The following is a 21,692-nucleotide window of genomic DNA, read 5'->3' on the forward strand; positions in this document are numbered from 1 at the left end:
ATTCTAGACCAGTATTCACCAACGTGAATATACGGGTCATACCATAGCGATTAACTGACAAGTTAATACATAACATTATCCATTATATACCAGCTTTCCTCAAGTCTGACGTTGATTATATAGCATCACCTCTGAGATGTCAAATCATTGAAAATCGGCCCATAAAAGCATCATAATCGCCTTCCCATAAAGCACGCACTACAATCTTGTCATGATATCAATGTAAAACCGCCTTTCATTTCAAAATGGTTGCCATAGCAACGGCATGAACAAATACCCTTTCTTATTTCTTTATCTTTACTTTGTCTGTCAACCATGAAACATGTCATTTTCATTCAAATAAACTCACGAATACCTTCAAAATAAAAATGCAAAATAACAATTTTGTCAAACTTAAATATTCTGCAATCGTTTGCAGCTTTCTTTCAAATCAAATTCATACCGGAAAATCGAATAGCCTTGTTCTACATATTTGCATAATCAAATTGCACGACAGGACAAATTTGGAGATTTCCTTGGTAAGGGTTCCTATGGAAACGCTTTCAAAATAAATTACAATTAAAACTAGCAAAACACGATGTTCAAATTTACATTATCAAATTTACTACCCTCCACGTTCTGATAAGAATTCGTAATATTTTTGGGAAAATGTCAATATGCCCGACTGGGTCATACCCCTACATATAGAAGTAGACTCGCGTGTCCCATAGCTGAGAACAGTTAACTGTACAAAACAGGGATGGCAGGTACACCTACCATTCCTGGAAATGAATCGCAGATTTAAATATCCGATGAACTGTCCCTGAAGACGTGGTATAGCATGGAAATTGATTCTAGAGCTTGCCAATCGGAAATAAACATCTTTCCAAGAAAAATTGTTCCAACCCCTGGCATTTATTCAGATCGTTCCTCAATGAAGCCATCACCAATTTGGGAGTCGCGTAATTCTCGTTTTAGTTTATATACGAAATGAACAAATTTGACAGTATTTAGATGCATTTCATGACCTGCATTGCAACATGATCGTTAAATGAGGCATATATCTGAATTGGGATTTCAATTAAGCGATGTGCCTACGGCGACAGGTCACCTGTCTTGTACGTTAGTTAGCGATGTACTTCCGGTGACCTGTCTTGTACGTAAGTTAGCGAGTTAGCGATGTACTTCCGGTGACCTGTCTTGTACGTAAGTTAGCGATGTACTTCCGGTGACCTGTCTTGTACGCAAGTTACCGATGTATTTCCGGAAACCTGTCCCGGAACAGAAGCGTGCACTAAATTCAGCGATCGACAACCGGATACCTGTAGAAGCATGTGCGTGAAAAAGCAATTATTACAATTAAATTGTCACAGAGCCTAATACACGAGATGTTTAATCAGGTCAACAGTTTTGTGATGTGAAATCATAATTCAACCTCCAAAAGCACTGCATTGCAAATAAGTCGGGAGACACGTCATCATGAATTCACTTATTTTGTGTCATATTTACGCCACACTTGGTGTATGCACGTTAAGACCTTTATAAATTGTGGGGTCCAAATGTATCAGGAGGGGGAACTAAATCCAGACCAATATACGCCAAACTGTTTACACTTATTTATGAGTATGCGAAATCGAATGGTATGTCTATTAAGGTTTTGCTATTAACACAACTGAAATATATATATATATGCCAGTTAATCGCGCGTGCTGCTTGCACTATGATGATGTTTGGAGTGCAGTATGCCCCGGAGTCCCAGTCTAGACGGTACTCTCATATAAATGTCATATAGACGATAATATTTTTTTCATATAATTATAAGATTACAAGGATATTTTTCATTTTTCAGTTGCACGTGACATTTTGCCAACAACTTGCAGGAATGTCCTCCTATACATGCTGTAGGATTTTCTCCGCGGTATTTTTGTGCCCGTTATCGCCTCTAGGGGGGCAGGAGGAGCATGATGAATCACTGTTTAAATAAACTAGGTTCGTATAGTACTGACAGCTTAAACACCTGTAATCCTCTTCATGAAAAAATTATTTTCCTTATTTTTGTACGTGATTTAAATGTCCACATCATGGTTTGCAAAACTAACAATATTTACGAAAATAATGAGCGCATTTTATGTGAAATCCTCACGTTATAAAGCGGGTGTGTGTAGTTGATGCTAACACGACTCGGGAAGGTATTTATATCTGAGTGCATGGTAACAACTGATCACACCATCAGACTTCTTTCGGGGATTCCGAGATAAAAACGAATTTATAAATTTCCAATATGTCGATGAGTCGGGTGATAACGTGCAGACACTTTCCACCTTGATGCCAGTTTACCACTGTATCCACTACACAGCTGTTAGAACACAAAATGGGTTATATATATATTCTAGATCTTGGGTGGGGATAAGTGCTTTTCCGCGTCTACCTGTTGTTATGCATATTTCAGATTTACAGTTAAATCTGATAAACAATTTTAACTTTATTTCGCTGCGTGTATACACAAAACCACGTGTTTCGTTAACGTCTGAAGTAATGTAACAGTAAACAGAGTATTGTTCCTAGTGAAAATACAATAAATAAGCATTATATGGTAAGTGCGCGCGTGCAGTGCGCCGAGTGTGCATCAGCTATACAATTGCTCAGTAATGTGTCGTATAGCAAGTAATATGCAGTGTGACCGGTGTGCAGTAATATGCTGTGTGACCGGTGTGCAGTAATATGCAGTGTGACCGGTGTGCAGCAATATGCAGTGTAATCGATGTGCAGCAATATGCAGTGTGACCGGTGTGCAGTAGTAATATGCTGTGTGGCCGGTGTGCAGTAATATGCAGTGTAATCGGTGTGCAGTAATATGCAGTGTAACCGGTGTGCAGTAATATGCAGTGTGACCGGTGTGCAGTAATGTTAAATGTGCTGTGTGGCCGGTGTGCAGAGTATGCTGTCCAGCCAATGCTGTATCGAACGGTATCCTACGGTCGTGTTGATTACCGGTATCATGGCCGTTTTGATAACCTGTAGCACACGGTCGTGCTGATCGCCGGTATAACACGGCCATTAAGATTACCTGGTAGTTTCGTTCGTTGCAATTTTGATAAATTATGATTTTTATACACGCACTTTTCAAAAATGCCCTACGTGCGCATATTGCGCTATAAAACACCGCTCGTCTGGTGCATTGTCCCGCTGTGACTGGAACCCATGCCCAATAGTTTTATCAGAGGAAGCAAGCTATCCACCCTTGTGCGCGTGTAATGGTGAATAGATTGCACGTACATCGCACATAACGGAGCCGACACGGTAACCATGCGACACGACGATACTGTGTTTGGGTGCACATTTTATGAAGGAGTAAATGGCATGACATGACCCTAAAAAATTCAATTCTGAAATTGAGTACACACACAGGATGAAAATATTGTAAGAACCACTTTGAATCACCTCCTGGGTCATTGCGTAATCGGACACTAATGGCTAGAGTCTTTAGGGAGAAGCACATGAAACGATGCGACATGTAAATATTTGCTGTGACCTGAGGACTTGTGACGACGTTTTTATCTTCTCTATTCGAAAAACTTTTCACCACCATTTAATATCCCGGGGCTTGTGCTTGATACTACCAGGGGAGATAACCCGATAACCAAACCGCCATTGAGCGCAATCCAAGTGTCAAATACATTTAATGACAACTAACCGTATGGGTCTGCCAGAAATATCACGTGTTTATATGTACCTGGCTCTCGATGAGTATAACTTAATACCCAAACAGAATGTTTATTTTGACGTCATCAATATGACGTAATATGTTTGTTGTTACTTTAAAAACAAAAACACAGTCCAATGCCATTAACTGTCTGTCCTAAATGTCCGCTATGAAGAAGTGTCTGTCGGAAGGAGCAGGTTAATACGAAGGTCCTGTTTACCCGGATATTTTCTTGTGTTCTCTTTCTCTCATTAGGACCATAAAAGTAATCTGCTATCTCAGTTTAAACAAATTAACTAAACAAAATACTGGACTCGTTAACTTCACTACAAACCATTTCATTAACTAATTAGACTAAATATCAACCAACTGAATAACCTACCTGACTAAACACGTTTGGCGAATACATTTTATAAAAACATTTGAATGAACACTGAAATATTATTCAGTTCAGAGAATGTTTAACAAATGTCAATGCCTGGTTGTCTTTTTGTTATAAACATGCTGAGGCAGTGACATATTTAGCGGGAACAAAAGTGTCTGGACAAACAAGCTCAAACTACCTAGTGCGTGTATATGACCGAACCGGAAGTGCTTGTAAAGAGTCTAGAGGTCCGGCCGAAATAATTATCAGACCTATTTTTCTTTATTTCTGAAACCGCTCTCAAGTCCCATGATCTGCCGAGTGTGTAAAGCATTATTGGCTGTAGAAAAATCACACAAAGAGTCCCGACCACGGTAACACTGACCCCCAAACCGTCTTCCCACGGTAGAGGGGGAAGTGAACCTTTAATTTGCCGATAATTGCCAGCTGATTCTAGGTGCAGTCTTTTTATCGCGTCCCTCCACTTAGTGAAAGTAGTCATAGATATCCAACTCGTACTGGGCATGAGCTCACACTGGAGAAACAAGTATTGTATGTGTTTAGTTGGTTTGTCAAAGTATATGAAAGAACAAAATAACTACATTTGCTGACACGTAACAAAGAAGCGAAATCATCCATTAATGAAGGTGTAACCATGGAAAATACATAATGTTGCCTAGTAAATATATGTTGTTAATATTCAAATATGGATTTAATGCCATGCATCTAATTACATTTTCATAAAAACCAGGCAAATAAGTTTTATCGAAAATTAAATACATTCACACGAGTTTCAATAGTACGTAGTATTAAGAATACTATTTAAATCAAATGTAACATCTTAATGTGACCAAAAGACTTTTTAAGAGCTGTTAAACAAGAGATGGACTTGACAGATAAGTTCCATTCGCCGAGTCTTCGAGATATCCCTCTGAAGGGCGCGAAGACTGCCCCACTTCTGGATTATCATGATTAGGTAATTAAATAGCTTCGACGGAATTGAAATTTAGAGAATATCTATTCTACCGTTGGCATCAAGTTAATTAAATTGTGATAAATTTATCAAACTCGTGGAATAAATGTCTGAAGCATCATGATGAGACGTGATGTAACCGAATTAAATCTGGATCACCTGAGCGTTTCAACTTGCGATAAGGAAAATGACGGAAACGAGATTGTGCGAGATGGATTACATAATCTGATTGCGAATCTCGTAAAAATGAAAACCTGGAAGCATACTTTCTGTGTGCTCTAGACACAGCACACAGAAGTGTCTGAACAGTCTGAACAAAGGCCATACTGTATAGGGTACATACTGTATAGAGTATCTGTCTGTAGCAAGTGTTCACAAAACAAAATAAGCATGCATGCACTCATCACATTTTGGAGGTAATTTTAAAGACATTGTTATTGTCTTTAAACACAGCGTTAGCTTTTTAGAAAACATTATACATGTGCATTGCCCCTTTTACTAAAGGCTTACAGAAACATATGTCCGGAACATTATACATGTTAATATGTATGACCTGTATTTGCCCTTGTTACTACAGGGTTAACAGATAAAATCCTCCGATATTGTGTTGTAAATAATGTGGACATGACCTGTGTACTCTCGGGTTTCGCTTTCTGCTGATAAACACTTCATTACCGCTGATAAACTTTCGTCTTCACTTTCAAATGTAAAGTACGTTCCCGAGCCAGGCTGTGTTAAACACACGTCTTACCTCGACACGACTAGTAAAACCTCCTACTAACTCACGTTAATGTTCACAATCTTGACAGAATAGAAATAAATAAGATACTTTTACATTTATTGGGTTTTCATAAAAAAAAAAAAAAAAAAAAGGAAATTGCACTTAAATTCCAGTTATATATATAATTATGTATATGATAAAAGGACGATAAAAGGGATGTTCGAAGGAAGGGTCGTGGATTTTGTTCGGTTTTCATATCACTTTTGAGTTAATGTCTAGAGATACTCTGAATGCTTTCATAGCTGGAGATCAATATTGAATTCTGTTATGACGTAACAGTCAACATTCTTTCACCCTAATGTATATATGGCCGAGATTAAATAGAAATTCCAAATGATCCAAAACTAATTAAAATGGTAGCCGAGCCATTGCGCTACTCTATTCTCACAATAACGCCGACACGCGACGCTAACTGTCCAGTAATGGACAGACCTGTTGCTGTGGAACTCTATAAGATAATCAATCAAATTTATTACGTTTTTCAGCCAAACATTAAAAGGATCGAATCACAAATAAAACACGTCAAATGATGAAGTGGGCGGCTATGCAACATTATTGTGCATTCCGCAAACCTGCAGTTTTCAGTTCAAGGGACTAGGCCCGTTTTCTGCAAGAACTGTGGGTCATCATAAAACTTGATTTCAGTAAAAGTATTTAATTTTGTAGGTTAGTGGATTGTTCATATCAACACCAGTATCCGTGTGCCTAGCACCCATATAGAAAAGGGATGGTAGCGGTACGTCGCCTTGTCTCACTCCCTCAAATCCAGAAGTGAAAAATCAGTCTGTCTTGTCTCATACTTATGACGATGCTTTAAGTCCTTGGCCTCATACCAAACCAGCAAAGCAATCTTCTGTTTCCTTGTTCTACCAGAGCAATGGTAGTTGTGCATCTCCTTGTTTAACACCCATACTAATGCCATAATGAAGGGGAAAGTTCGTTTCCTTGTTGAACACCCAAATACCAAGCAAATGAAGGCATGGGTTAGTTTCCTTGTCGAATTATTCAATACTAAGCAAACAAATCCCAAAGGGACATATATTACAATTTCTCACTGCTAAAGAAAATTATAAAACGTGTTTTATTCGATTATTAGAGCATGAAAGTATCAAAAGCAGCAAATAATATATTGGAATTAAATGATATCAGTTATCCTCATCATTTAAAAAAAAAAGACATGGTTCTATACGTCTCTGTTAAAAGATAAAAGATAACGTTTACGGCACATTCCCTGTTCCCCATGCATTGACTGATGCGCTATCTTCTTTATATATATATCTACGTTAATAATATTTAAAAGCACGGCACACATTTAACCAAATGTTCCCCGAGGATACCTAGTTTAAAATATATCAAGTCAAGGTATGAAATATGTAGGTAATATATAGGTCACCATGTATAAACAGAGCCCTATGGAAATTCAGGCTATCTCGCATCATTACCCAAACACAGACATAAGAAATTCTCACTGTAAGTTGCGTGATGTCTATTTATAGTTCATTAGAGATTTCCACCTATACCAGGCCTGTCGGGACACGTCAGTCAGCTGTATGGTTGTGTAGGTGTATCACATGCCTTGTGGTTACATTTCGCCGGGTTCATTCATAATTCGACCAAATAAAAAAAAAAGCAAACGTTTTCTTGGAGTTCTAATAACTAAATGTTACGTCGGCCAATCCTTTATCACCTGTACACAGGTAATACAGGTATAATTTACCATAAAGATCTGTAGTTAAAAAATGTCTTATAAGCATGTGTTTAGCTGGGCATAATTGCATATACAGTAAATAAGAATGAAACTTGTATGATGAGGGGGAGGGGGGGGGGAGTAGAGACTCAAATAAATTATTGATATTTGAATTTGGTAATCATACTGTACAGCTAATCAATATATACAGGTAACCTTTATACACAGGTGACACATGTATACAGGTAACTGAACTCATATACAATGTATACAGGTACCACAACCGAATTGAGGTTATAAGCCATAAAAACGTGTAGAAAATATATGGAATTTTTTTTAATAATAGAACTGACTACACGAGCTTCCGTGACGTTTAGAAGGTCATCGTGACAAAAGCGCACCAGTCGTATTCGGTTCGGTGAGGATTCCGGATTTTATCAACAATCGGTCCCCGCTCTGACGAGATCCCGTGAGATTTGCCCAGGGGTTGCTATCAAACTTAATCTTTCCACGTCCAGAAAGCAATTTGTGTAAATATAGAATTTCGGAGATATATATATATATATATATATACTGTTAATGTATATTTATCTTCATAAGGTCGTAATATTTCATACTGTTCATTCATCGATAAAGGTTTGGTGAAATGAATTTCACGATAGAAGTCATTATGATGACACAACAGTTGAGTAAGCTGACACACGTTACGATAAAACCCGTACGCTAAACACAATAGCACATCACTCTCTATCAGATTTGACGCCAGATCTAACAAGAGGGAGGGAGAAAGTCCGGAACTTTTCAGCAATCTCTTTTGTCAGGGAAATCGGACTCCGACCTGTTAACGATACAATCTAACCCATTAACAGTTGATTTTGTGTTCAGATTTCAGCGATAAAGAGGAAAATATGGGTCATGTCGTCTCGCATAATCTTCAAGAATGCCGATATTTTGTTTTAGCATACATACGTTACTTCGTTCAAGAATCATGGTTTTGGATTTCTTACACAGATATATTTGCTGCTAGTATCATTTCGAACCTGTGTTTACCGTCCGTCACATTACATCGCATTGGCATATTTTGTGTTCTATAAGATTAATGATTTCCTCTTTCAACAATCAGAAGAGAATTGCCTTAATCGATTTTATGTTGTGACCTAAATCGTAGCAAATCATTCGTTACATTTCCTTCGTATGTTCTGGATTTTTATTGACAAAACTATTTAGAGAATTCTTCAGCTGAGCAAGAAGTCTGCCAAATTTTTTTAACGACAAAAACTTGTAAAATCTCCAAATGGAGCCGCTGTTGAAGCGTGTGTAGATAGCGATCCGACAGGAGAATCAGACACTCGCCGCCGCCAGGCTCGATCTCGTGTTCATCTCACAACTAAACAGGTTTGATGTTTCTCTCCATACACATCACAAACAAAACCTACCAAGACAAAGACTATTTAATGAGTTGTTTATCTACACATACAATAGTTTTTATTTGCTTAAGAATTTGGTAGACTTTTAAGATGTGAAGAAATCAATATCTTCAGCGTCGTACGCACTGCATTCGTAAACAAATTCTTCTCCGACTGTACTCGGTGTGTCTTTATCTGGGATCACTGGAGTCTAGAATGTTTCTAACTTGTCCGATATAGAAAGTCCGGTACAAAATGAAAAGATTTTTAACCAAATTTCGACTCACAATTTATGATAAATATAACTTTAAACTGACAAAACGAAAAGAAACGAGACTGTCCTGAACAATTAGCACCAACATGAAAACCTTACCGTACAATGATGTAGTGGATTATTTCAGACAATACAAGTAAAGAAAACTAAAATGCCCTAAACATCGCGCCGAACGTTTACAACATTCGAGTAAACGACCAAACATTTAATACTCATACATGGGTCTAGTCGGTACCCTTTAAATTCTAAAACCAGCCTCAGTACACAGTGTACAACGCCAGTCTGAAAATCAAATACAGCCCTAACAATTCAGATACTGGAGCAGTACACATTGAGGTCTGGACAGTAAATAGAAATTCCGTGGTCCACATTACCGTTAAAAGCTGTCGCTGATAAGTTGTCAAATTTAAAATTCAAGCCACTACAGAAACTCTCCCCCGCAAAGTATAAAAAATATGGTCCAAAAAACGCCCAGAACGATATCGTGAGATTTGAATGCCATACTTTGGAGATTATAACGTTATTTACAGTGTACATATTGTCGAAATTACAATATCTTAAACTACAGAATACTGTCAAGGCAGTGTCGGCTAGGATAACGCCTTATTAAAGAATTTAATCAAAACTTCAATTAAAGTTCAACTTTCAATTCAAATCTTTATCAAGTTTTTATAAAAGCATAAGTTAGATTATAATAAGGTTAGTTTTCCTGGTCAGACGCACCTAAAACTGATGTCGAATAGGCCAACTGGCAAGACATATGTGCTTTGAGCATACACGAGTTTAGACCGAAGAATGCAATAACTCGCAACCGGTACAGGGGAATAGGTGCAACTAATGCAACAATGAAACATACATATACATATGCCAAAATATACATTTGACAGTGCTAAATTTCGTACACACTCGCGTCTTTGATCTTGCCTGGAATCGAGACGTTATATAACCAGCGGTCATGATCATAAAGGGGATACTAATAAGCTCGCTACGCTGTGTTACATAATGAAGTAAGTTGAGCATTTCTATGTTGAATATCTAACACCATCGCCGCCCAGACAACGGACTGAAACCATTATTTGATACGCAACTAATAACTATAAATAATTCAGAATTATCTTTTATCATAAACATAATAGGTATCTAATAATATAATATGCTTATTTTTCTTCAAGTTTAGTATAAATAGCAGGGGGGAGGGGGCAACAAAACTAGGACTACAGTCTATACTCAGTCACAATGATATCCCCTCAATTATTTCCCGCGATGTTTTTCTCCGACTCCATACTTCAATACCTTCCTACTCGATTTCTGGGAGTGCTGTGGATGAGACAACAGTGCTGGAGGGGGAGACACGTGTGACTGTGGTCAAGAGCTTCCACTAATTACATACGGCGAAGGCCCGTGAAGATGTTCCGAGTCAGTTTCGTCTGTAACGTAATCACACGATGACGTGATACCCTAGTGGGTCTTATCTGTGCACATGCATTCCTGTCCAGAAACCGTTCCCNCATCGTTCATTAACATATAAATTAATAATTTAAGAGTGACTTAGTTTCAACATTCCTTCTTCAAAATTCAATTTACCAGCGAAATTCATAAACAAGCTTTAATTATGGAAAGATTTAACTGTGTTAGACGGTATGCTTTAACAGAGAATGTTATTCATAACTATTTGGACACCACAGGTTCTTCATAAACAAAAAGTGAAAATAATCCAACTCGTTATCCCAAGTAAACCACGGTTCATAACTCCGGAATAATAAGATACGAAAGAAGCATAAATTAATACTGTTTTCATTTCTTGTGATACGAGTACTTATTTTGCAATGATTTTTTTTCCAGACACGTTTAATAATTAATTAAAAGTAAAATCTGCGTCTCATTAATTTTAATTCAATTCTCAAAGCCATGTCGTTTACATCTCCCACGACAATTCGCTCACTGTCGTTACTTCTAAAGACTCCCTTCACATACACAAAGTAAATACTAATTACTGCTATCCTGAGTCACTAACGACCACGTGCAGACCGAGATAGGTAATGACGCGTCACGTGATGATGTTACCGTAGTATGTAGAAGTATATTTAGCTTACCTAATTGGATAATTAAATTATCGCAATAATTCTGCATTTTCTGATAACGGAAAGTGTCAAAAGTCTTGATTCACATGGACAGCCTGGCTGAGGAGATTGGGGGNATCGGGGTTACGTATTTTAACATAACAGGTGTATAATAAACAGCATCATCAACAGAAGAAAAGCATTATAGATTAAAAAAAATCCGGTTTGGTAAATTGCACAACATGAAAGGGATAATCCTGGAAGGGGCTAATGGCCCTGGACTCCTCAGAACGAAAAAATACCTCCCATGTTCCATTTTTTTTTTAATTTTACAAAGAATGTCTCCCGTGGTTTTCCCTGCACCTATATTTGTGTAGATTTGTGGATTTCATAAAGCTTTACATGTTTTGTGATTATATACATTCCACAAGTGTTTATTCCAATCTGATTAACTTGTGAAATTGAGGGTGTCAGTGGTGCTAATTATATCGTTATATCGACATACGACTTGTGTTCACTCTCGTACTATTAAACCATTTTACGTACGCCTTGTTACCGTGTGACTGATGTTGCACAACGCGATTAAAAATTGAGTAATAAAACTTTTCAAAAGAAGTCTTACACTTTTAAAAATGTCATTGAGTCCACACTTGTATAGATGTAGTCTCCCGATACTCATGAAAGTTAACTTAACCGTCCAAGGGTTAGATAAACACTAGGGGCTGACGCTAAAATTAACTAGGGTTTGGCGTGGCAGACGACACTGACCAGCGAGATATAATGTACACAAGAACCCATAACGAACTCACTGTTGGCAGGTATATACTATAATGTGTCTACACGTTTTATGGACTTCTGTTAATGTACTACAGACTTACAGTGTCACTTTTGTACGTTACATAACGTTTATCAGGTATTTATGTCCGACAAATATGTGCAAGTCCGCCACTCCTAGGCGATTATATATAGGTCACCAGGTGAGAACGCATACCTGTGCTGTACAGGTAACATACATGTGTGTATGTCTACCGACACAGGTACTTAGGTAGGACGCTAACAACCGCAAAATGGCTTTAAACGACACACAAAAATCTTTTCATAATCAAAGTCAAATCACAGGAACCGGAAGCAAACATCACCGATACACCCTGGTTCCGGCTTTCTCAGACTCTGGACTAATAATGCGTTGAGCCGTGTCTTACCTTTCAAAGCAAGTTCATGGCAAAGAAACATACACAGTATTTACAAAATAATAAACTCACTGGACGTCCAGTCGGAAAGAAGGACCTAATTACGCATAACAGGCCATTGGTCGTTTGCTTTATCAAATACTGATTAAACTAAATCTATAGTAATCCCTATCACAAACAGTTCAACTTAATCTAGCAGGTTAATGCAGACATTGTATAAATATTGTTCTTCTGGTGAAACGATGTAAGTATGTGTATATACCAGGTACGTCACTAAACGTTGTGCTATATAATGTCGATGATAAATACGGCTCAGGAATCGCAGATTGGAAATAAAAATTGAAATGATATATTTCTAACATTGCTTGTAAATTGTAACACATTAACTTACTAGCACATCTTGAAGTGTATAATGTATCCTTAATGTTCCACTAACTGTCAATTAGTTATAACTTCTACGTGTGTCAAAACCTCGTTAATATAGACACCGATTGTGGCATTTTATTCTTATAATATATAAAAGAAGACCTGTAGGGGCCGTCTACTTGTCCTATATACTTTTTTACAGGTCGGACTTGGTGTATATGATATGTAAATGACTGGGGACGATCATTCAGCTTTATGCTACAATAGGTCTATGTAGATAGTACTATTGTCTCGAGTCAGACATAAATACCCTGCAGTTGACATAGATTTGATGACCTGTAGATAGTGCCTGGCTAGTGCAGTGTATATATAGTCGGCCATAGTATACCATTGAAACTGATCAAAGTCGTTTTAATTACCAATTCTTTATAATGGGTGGTTTTTGTCCGTTTGACTTCTCGACTTTTCGACCTCCATATGTCGACGGACCGAATCCGTTAGGGAGGATTGGGCAGGAGGAAGCGAAAGGGTTGGGGAGGAAAAGCAGTGTAATTGGGGAGGGGGGGGGGGCTATATTTGGGAAGGACCAATAATAAGCGGTGGAATTTGTCATATATCGCCTAGTGTACTTGTTGTATGTATCGTGAACCTCGTAAATCAACTGTAGATACCAGTGTGTTATACTTAAGACTTTAATGGCATCATTGTCTTACATTTTGTTTCTCAGATAAAGGAACCATTGAGAATCGCCGACAATACTTATGTATTTATTAGATCCCAGGTGTATATGTTGTAATATAATGACCGACATCTACATTACTTGGCCTAGCACACACATCGTGTCAATGTTGCCAAAGGAAAAGTATAATTGAAGACGGAACGAGTGATACAAGACAACCCCTCCCTCCTCCCCCTCCAAGGCAACACCGGGACACTATCCCCCTCCCTAAATGACTCGTACGAGCAATATAAATAACAGAATAAGATATCTACCTAAGTCCGTGTGTAAATATAGTGATTACGACCCAAATATTTCTGACTAACTCGTCGCTTAAATTACCAATTTTTAAACTCGGTAATTCTGATACTTATATTTTATGACATTAATGGTTATACTTACATCTTTGTGCTCTCCCTGAACGTATCGTTTGATGAGGGAAGTTTTACCACACCCACAGTCTCCTACCACCACTAGTTTGGATTTCACCACAGTCACTGTAGAGGCCGCCGCCTCGGTCTCCCCTCCGTTTTGACCCATAGCTGGTCTCTTAATTCCAAAGAGAAATATTCACAAATACCACGTTCCAAGGACAGTTGTCAAAACTAAGAATTCACACCACTTTCTTCAAGTAGCAGTGTGTTTATAAACTTCAGAGCTGCTCACGACTATCCTCCACGTGGTGTCGGGGCGCTGTCAGAATACTTCTACCCCCACATTTCACGGGCTGACCACAACTTTACATAGCGTAAGATAATTAGTGGTTTTTACTCGGTAGTCAGGGCTGCACCTGTGTAACTAGATAGTCTTATAATCACACACGCCCGTCACATTCACAAAACGACCAGTCACCCGTCCGTATCATCACAGCACACTGCTCGCTCACAATAGTAATGCTAGCTAGGCCTAGTGAGAAAAATGTGAATGACTGCAGTCATGTGATCCGTCATTCTGGTTCGACCAATCAGATTCCGGGTCATACCGGGTCAATTGAGCTGAATTGTAGAAAGGCCCAAAGGAAGGGTTTTCTAACTCTGGCTTTGAGCTAATCTACTGTAGCCAACACGCACTTTCATAATTACTCCAAAGAAATTCATCTACTAAGGATGACATTCAACGAAACCTGAGATTATTCACAGGTTAATTATAATAGTTCAATTAAAAGGATGTTTACTGATGTCGCTTTATATTTGAAAAAGGGCCTCATCCGGTCTTATTATGAGACACCTTACAATAAGTGTTTGACAAGGTGTGAATGGGGCGAATACCTTGGTGATAAGGGGTACACTTAGTCGGTGTCAAGGCATAATACAGTTAACACATGATTTACACACACGTGGATAGGAATCAATCAAGTTTATTACAACTTTTATCAAAATCTCGGTATTAGCAAAATATAAATAAAAAATAAACATAATTTTATATAAAGTATATTTCTGCTTTTACCGTTCAAGTAAAATTCGATAATATCGATAATTATTGAGATGATTATTTTCTTGCTTAACGTATAATGGTTATGGAAAGCCTTTTTTGTTTAACAGTTGTAACTAATACTATTATCCATATGTTGTAAAGCACTTTAGAGTGATTTTACAAATTCTAATGGGCGCTATGTAAATGTTGTATATTATTATTATTATTAAAGACCCCGGTGAACATTTAAGAATTATGAGTGTAAATCTTCAAATCAGTTGAATGACCTTTCTAAAATGCCCATTTGATAATGAGTTATATCGTGAACTTGTCTTCTATAAACAGCGGATAGTAACATTAGGTTATTGTCACACTGTTGATGGTTTCATTCAGAATTCCCCCTGGCGGCCAACATGTGTTCTCACACTTCACTGACACCGATTGTACCTATGATAAATAACCTATTGTAAAAATAGTTATGTTGTAATTCTACTATAAAATGTCGGAAGCCTGTCTTACCTGCAGCTACTAATCACTGGATAGGTAAGATCTACAGGAGTGTCGCGACAGGTAAAGCCCTTTTTACTGTTCCGGTGTCAGGTTGACGTGCCGGAACAACAGGTTAGCTTTATATCAGCTAATAAATAATCTAATGACATGGAATGTATTTATCTAGTTTTGAGGAGTGGGGGTAAAAAATAAATAAACCTGATATTATCAACGACTTCTATTTTTTTCTTTGTAGATGGTGTCAACAAACATGTTTTGTTTTGTTACTGAATGTTGATATTCATCATATACATCTTCCGATGCAAGATTTATTTAATTGTCCTCGCAACAGACTGGATCATGTGAATACGACCAGAGGGAAAATAATATATTGAATCCGAGACCTAAATGATTTTATTCACAATCGTCATCATATCTTAGAATGGACTATGGGGACAAGAGTCATGATATGTATTATATTGCTTGCTGATAAGGAGACACTATTGATACAGTAAATATTAATCACGTTTCACCCGCATTCATTGTCACAAATGTTTTAAAATCCAAAGAAATGGTATATGAAATGTAGCTTGCTATCAAATATATGACCTTGGCCCATAGTGAAGGTCGATTTGGTTATTTAAGATTCGAATGACTCCGGCTTGTTTTGATCGAAATATACTGTTGTTTTAATATCGGTTGACTTCTCTCCCGACACGAAGTACATGTACCAATGAACTTAAGCCATGCATGGCTGGTCTGGCATCCGATGTCCGTCATCCTTTGTCATAGATTTGTTTAAATCACTTCTTCGAAAGAACCATAAGGCCTATGGTCATCACAACTGAAGTAATACTTGCTGACACCAAGTGACTGTAATAATATCCAATGACTTACCTTGATCCATAGTCATGGTCATTGGGGTCGAATGTGTTAAAATTTGGAGAAAAGTAAATCGGCCGACAGCTTGCTATCAATTTGTTAAAATATTTTACTATGATCTATACTGATGTTTACAGGGGTGAAACGTTTTCACATCCGGTAATGCGGGTAGTACTGATTACAGGGACATTGTGGCTGCTGTAATCATCATAATTATCACCGTATAATAATTGTAGTACCGTTATCATTGTGTTGTGTTTATAGTGCTTTATGGTATGATGCGTGTACTATTATTATTCTTGTATGTGTGTGTCTGTCCATCTGCATGTGTGTGTCACTATGTAAGGGTGTGACCATGAGCGTGTGTATGTCCCTATGTAAGGGTGTGACCATGCGTGTGTCACTATGTAAGGGTGTGACCATGCGCGTGTGTGTGTCACTATGTAAGGGTGCGACCATGTTTTTGTCACTATGTAAGGGTGTGACCAGGAGCGTGTGTCACTATGTAAGGGTGTGACCATGAGAGTGTGTGTGTCACTATGAAAGGGTGTGACCATGTGTGTGTCACTATGTAAGGGAGTGACCCTGTGTATGTCACTATGTAAGGGTGTGACCATCTGTGTGTCACTATGTAAGGGTGTGACCATGATCGTGTGTGTGTCACTATGTAAGGGGGTGTCCATGAGCGTGTGTGTGTCACTATGTAGGGGTGTGACCATGAGCGTGTGTATGTCACTATGTAAGGGTATGACCATGTGTGTGTCACTATGTAAGGGGGGGGCCATGTTTTTGTCACTATGTAAGGGTGTGCCCATGAGCGTGTGTGTGTCACTATGTAGGGGTGTGACCATGAGCGTGTGTATGTCTCTATGTAAGGGTGTGACCATGTTTTTGTCACTAAGTAAGGGTGTGACCATGTTTGTGTCACTATGTAAGGGTGTTACCATGAGCGTGTGTATGTCACTATGTAAGGGTGTTACCATGAGCGTGTGTATGTCACTATGTAAGAGTGTGACCGTGTGTGTGTCACTATGTAAGGGTGTTACCATGAGCGTGTGTATGTCACTATGTAAGGGTGTGCCCATGTGTGTGTCACTATGTAAGGGTGTAACCATGAGCGTGTGTGTGTCACTATGTAAGGATGTGACCATGTGCGTGTGTGTGTCACTATGTAAGGGTGCGACCATGTTTTTGTCACTATGTAAGGGGGTGACCATGAGCGTGTGTGTGTCCCTATGTAAGGGTGTGACCATGAGCGTGTGGCACTATGTAAGGGTGTGACCATGTTTTTGTCACTAAGTAAGGGTGTGACCATGTTTGTGTCACTATGTAAGGGTGTTACCATGAGCGTGTGTATGTCACTATGTAAGAGTGTGACCGTGTGTGTGTCACTATGTAAGGGTGTTACCATGAGCGTGTGTATGTCACTATGTAAGAGTGTGACCGTGTGTGTGTCACTATGTAAGGGTGTGCCCATGTGCGTGTCACTATGTAAGGATGTGACCATGTGCGTGTGTGTGTCACTATGTAAGGGTGTTACCATGAGCGTGTGTATGTCACTATGTAAGGGTATGACCATGTGTGTGTCACTATGTAAGGGAGTGACCATGAGCGTGTGTGTGTCACTATATAAGGGTGTGACCATGTGTGTGTGTGTGTCACTATGTAAGGGTGTGGCCATGTGTATGTCACTATGTAAGGGTGAGACCATGAGCGTGTCACTATGTAAGGATGTGACCATGTGCGTGTGTGTGTCACTATGTAAGGGTGTTACCATGAGCGTGTGTATGTCACTATGTAAGAGTGTGACCGTGTGTGTGTCACTATGTAAGGGTGTGCCCATGAGCGTGTGTATGTCACTATGTAAGGGTGTTACCATGAGCGTGTGTATGTCACTATGTAAGAGTGTGACCGTGTGTGTGTCACTATGTAAGGGTGTGCCCATGTGCGTGTCACTATGTAAGGATGTGACCATGAGCGTGTGAGTGTCACTATGTAAGGGGGTGACCATGTGTATGTCACTATGTAAGGGTGAGACCATGAGCGTGTCACTATGTAAGGATGTGACCATGAGCGTGTGTGTGTCCCTATGTAAGGGTGTGACCATGTGTGTGTCACTATGTAAGTGTGTGACCATGAGCGTGTGTGTGTCACTATATATGGGTGTGACCATGAGCGTGTGTGTGTCTCTATGTAAGGGTGTGACCATGAGCGTATGTCACTATGTAAGGGTGTGACCATCTGTGTGTCACTATGTAAGGGTGTGACCATGACCATGTGCGTGTCACTATGTAAGGGCGTGACCATGTGTGGGTCACTATGTAAGGGGGTGACCATGAGCGTGTGTGTGTCCCTATGTAAGGGTGTGACCATGTGTGTGTCACTATGTAAGTGTGTGATCATGTTTTTGTCACTATGTAAGGGTGTGCCCATGAGCGTGTGTATGTCACTATGTAAGAGTGTGACCGTGTGTGTGTCACTATGTAAGGGTGTTACCATGAGCGTGTGTATGTCACTATGTAAGAGTGTGACCGTGTGTGTGTCACTATGTAAGGGTGTGCCCATGAGCGTGTGTGTGTCACTATGTAGGGGTGTGACCATGAGCGTGTGTATGTCTCTATGTAAGGGTGTGACCATGTGCGTGTGTGTGTCACTATGTAAGGGTGTGACCATGTGTATGTCACTATGTAAGGGTGTGACCATGTGCGTGTCACTATGTAAGGATGTGACCATGAGCGTGTGTGTGTCACTATGTAAGGGTGTGACCATGAGCGTGTGTGTGTCACTATGTAAGGGTGTGACCATGAGCGTGTGTGTGTCACTATGTAAGGGTGTGACCATGTGTGTGTCACTATGTAAGGGTGTGACCATGAGCGTGTGTGTGTCACTATGTTAGGGTGTGACCATGACCATGATCATGTGTCACTATGTAAGGGTGTGACCATGAGCGTGTGTGTGTCACTATGTAAGGGTGTGACCATGAGCGTGAATGCATTTTCTTTTCTTTCAACATTGTTCGAATTGTACGTGTATTGTTCTTTATTTCTGTAACTTATAATTTTGGAGGAAATAAAGGAAATAATAATACAGGCACATCATATATCTTTTTAAGTGATAACGCGATCAGTCAACGATGTCTTGTGATGTATTTTATTTCCGTACCTTCCACAATGAACAGTTCTAGTTGAACATGGCGATGGCAACAAGACTTTAATGTCGAAACGATCTATCTATAAAACCCTGGGTCGAAGCTGCTCAAACCCTCCTGTCGAACCTTTCAAATAGCATTTTATTACATATGTTCGTAAGAATGACTATTTCCTTCTCTCCCTGTGGAGAATAGGGCCATGGACGAGTCCTCTTCATACTGTCCTTTCCTCTGCTGGTCTGCTTGCGTCCGTCCATGATCTCAAACCTAGCTATTTCCGCTCTCTCTCTCTCTCTCTACAGTTCCTCTCCATGCCATGTCTCCTTCGGTCTCTTACGTTTTCCGTCCGGTGTCCATGTTAATGCTATTCTGGCATGCTTGTTCTTATCCATACGCAGGACATGTCCTATCCACTTCCATCTCCTTTTCCTTATGATGGTATACTGATCGATTCCATCCCAGCTCTTTCCCTCACTGTCTCATTTCGTAAGAATAGTTTTTAAATACTTCAATCTGATTTCGACCCTTACCCTGCCTAACAACAGTATACAAGTTCTCTTTGTGGATATTTACTTTCAAAACACAAAAGCTACCACACATTATAAAACAACAACCGTTCCTCAACAGCACTATACACACAATACGTACTACAACACATTACACGGTTAACTCACACTTCCCAAAATTAAATACATGTATTCCACATAATACAATAATTACCACAATTTTGATAATACAACATTTATTACCCAATTACGTCCTTTGCGTTTTTGTTCTGCATAATTATGATGATAACATCAATATGTACAAAGATTTTTTCGTGAAATTAAATATTTACTGAAATGTCGAAATTGAAAAAAATAATTTATGCAGACCTGAAATACCATTTAAATTAACGTCCAATGATTTTTTTTATTAATATGAAGCAAAACCATGAACACCTAAGAGACTTACACATTAAAATGTTTAAAGTAATCCGACAAAACAGCATCATGCTTAAAACGAAAAAATAATGGTGAAAACATCTTTTTATTAGAATTTTGCAGGGTTTTTTTTCAGGTGTCATGGGCATTTTTGTCTGGTGTCATGGACATTTTTGCATTCCCGTATCTGACATGCCGAACGCTAAGTGTGCCACTTACACAATATAGATCTGTTGTCTTTAACTAAAACAAATACAATCTTTGTTTTTATTATGTAACGTTCTTGTCAATGACTTACAATGGCGTCCCTTACAGTATTTAATCCTGGATTTGTTGAATTGAGCTTCAGGTAATTGCTCATGTCAGGTTTTAACACCAGTTATTATACCTGTCTGTTTCACCTGTCAGATTATGATAATACGTGTTAGTGTATAAACACAATATCATGTTGTCAGCACGTCACTGCTGATACGAGTACAACTGTTGGTAAACACACATAAGTATTGATGCTGTCTGATCATTCTCTCGTCTGCCAAACCACTGAGTAATATACATTTTAATACTGGACAATTGTGATAGTGTTAAGATTAGTACGCATGGCTAACTGAAGACATCCAAATAACGAGACTCTCATTATAACAAGATAAAAATAGTATTTGGATTTCCTTAATCAGCCAACGTAGACGACATTGTAAGGAGGGATAAACAGAGTCAGGAAGGTGTAGATATTGTCATATATTGAACTCATATAGATACCAGTTAACCATAAATGCTGTAAAATACTCTAGTGTGCTACATGTCTTCTTTATACGAATTAAATGTTCATAATATCGGCCCTATTCCGTCTTTTCGTATTGCAGAGTTATCTGTTCTTGTGAGCAGGTATTGATTGTTACGTCATTTGTTTGTTAGAGTAACGTCATATATTTTGCAGAAAACGACGTAATTATCCCACACAAACTAATGACGTAACAATCAATACCTGCTCACAAGAGCAGATAACTCTGCAATACGAAAAGACGGAATACTATAAAGCTTACTCAATACAACCTTACGTATTAAGGGAGGTAATCCATACACAGTTACAGGAGAACCTGCAACAAGACCTATTCTCCTGACCCATTCAGACTGATATGCACTAACGCTCTCGTTTTGATACCGACAATAGCTGTGTAGCAGTTGATATTTATCAAAGATAATTATTCTTTCTAAACGGAAATAAGGCATGAATCGACCACATGTTTTTTATGAAGTGATAGAACAATGGCATTACTAGTATACGGCATTTCGAGAGGTAAGGTTGGTCTGATGGATAGAGAATTACCGTAATAAACCT

General features: G+C 38.8%; 1 protein-coding gene across 1 annotated transcript in view; it reads right to left on the reverse strand.

Annotated features, from left to right (window-relative positions):
* The window catches only part of LOC110451819 (rho-related GTP-binding protein RhoE-like), a 32,336-nt gene extending 17,904 nt beyond the window's left edge, over window positions 1-14,432 (reverse strand). Inside the window, exon 1 of the mRNA XM_021500016.1 lies at window positions 13,904-14,432. Within this exon, the coding sequence (XP_021355691.1) occupies window positions 13,904-14,041 (138 nt within the window). The 5' untranslated portion in view covers window positions 14,042-14,432. The remainder of the gene's footprint in view (window positions 1-13,903) is intronic.
* Window positions 14,433-21,692: the final 7,260 nt, after the last annotated feature.

This window comes from Mizuhopecten yessoensis, unplaced genomic scaffold (assembly GCF_002113885.1).
Source record: "Mizuhopecten yessoensis strain PY_sf001 unplaced genomic scaffold, ASM211388v2 scaffold6211, whole genome shotgun sequence".
Taxonomy (NCBI): Eukaryota; Metazoa; Mollusca; class Bivalvia; order Pectinida; family Pectinidae; genus Mizuhopecten; species Mizuhopecten yessoensis.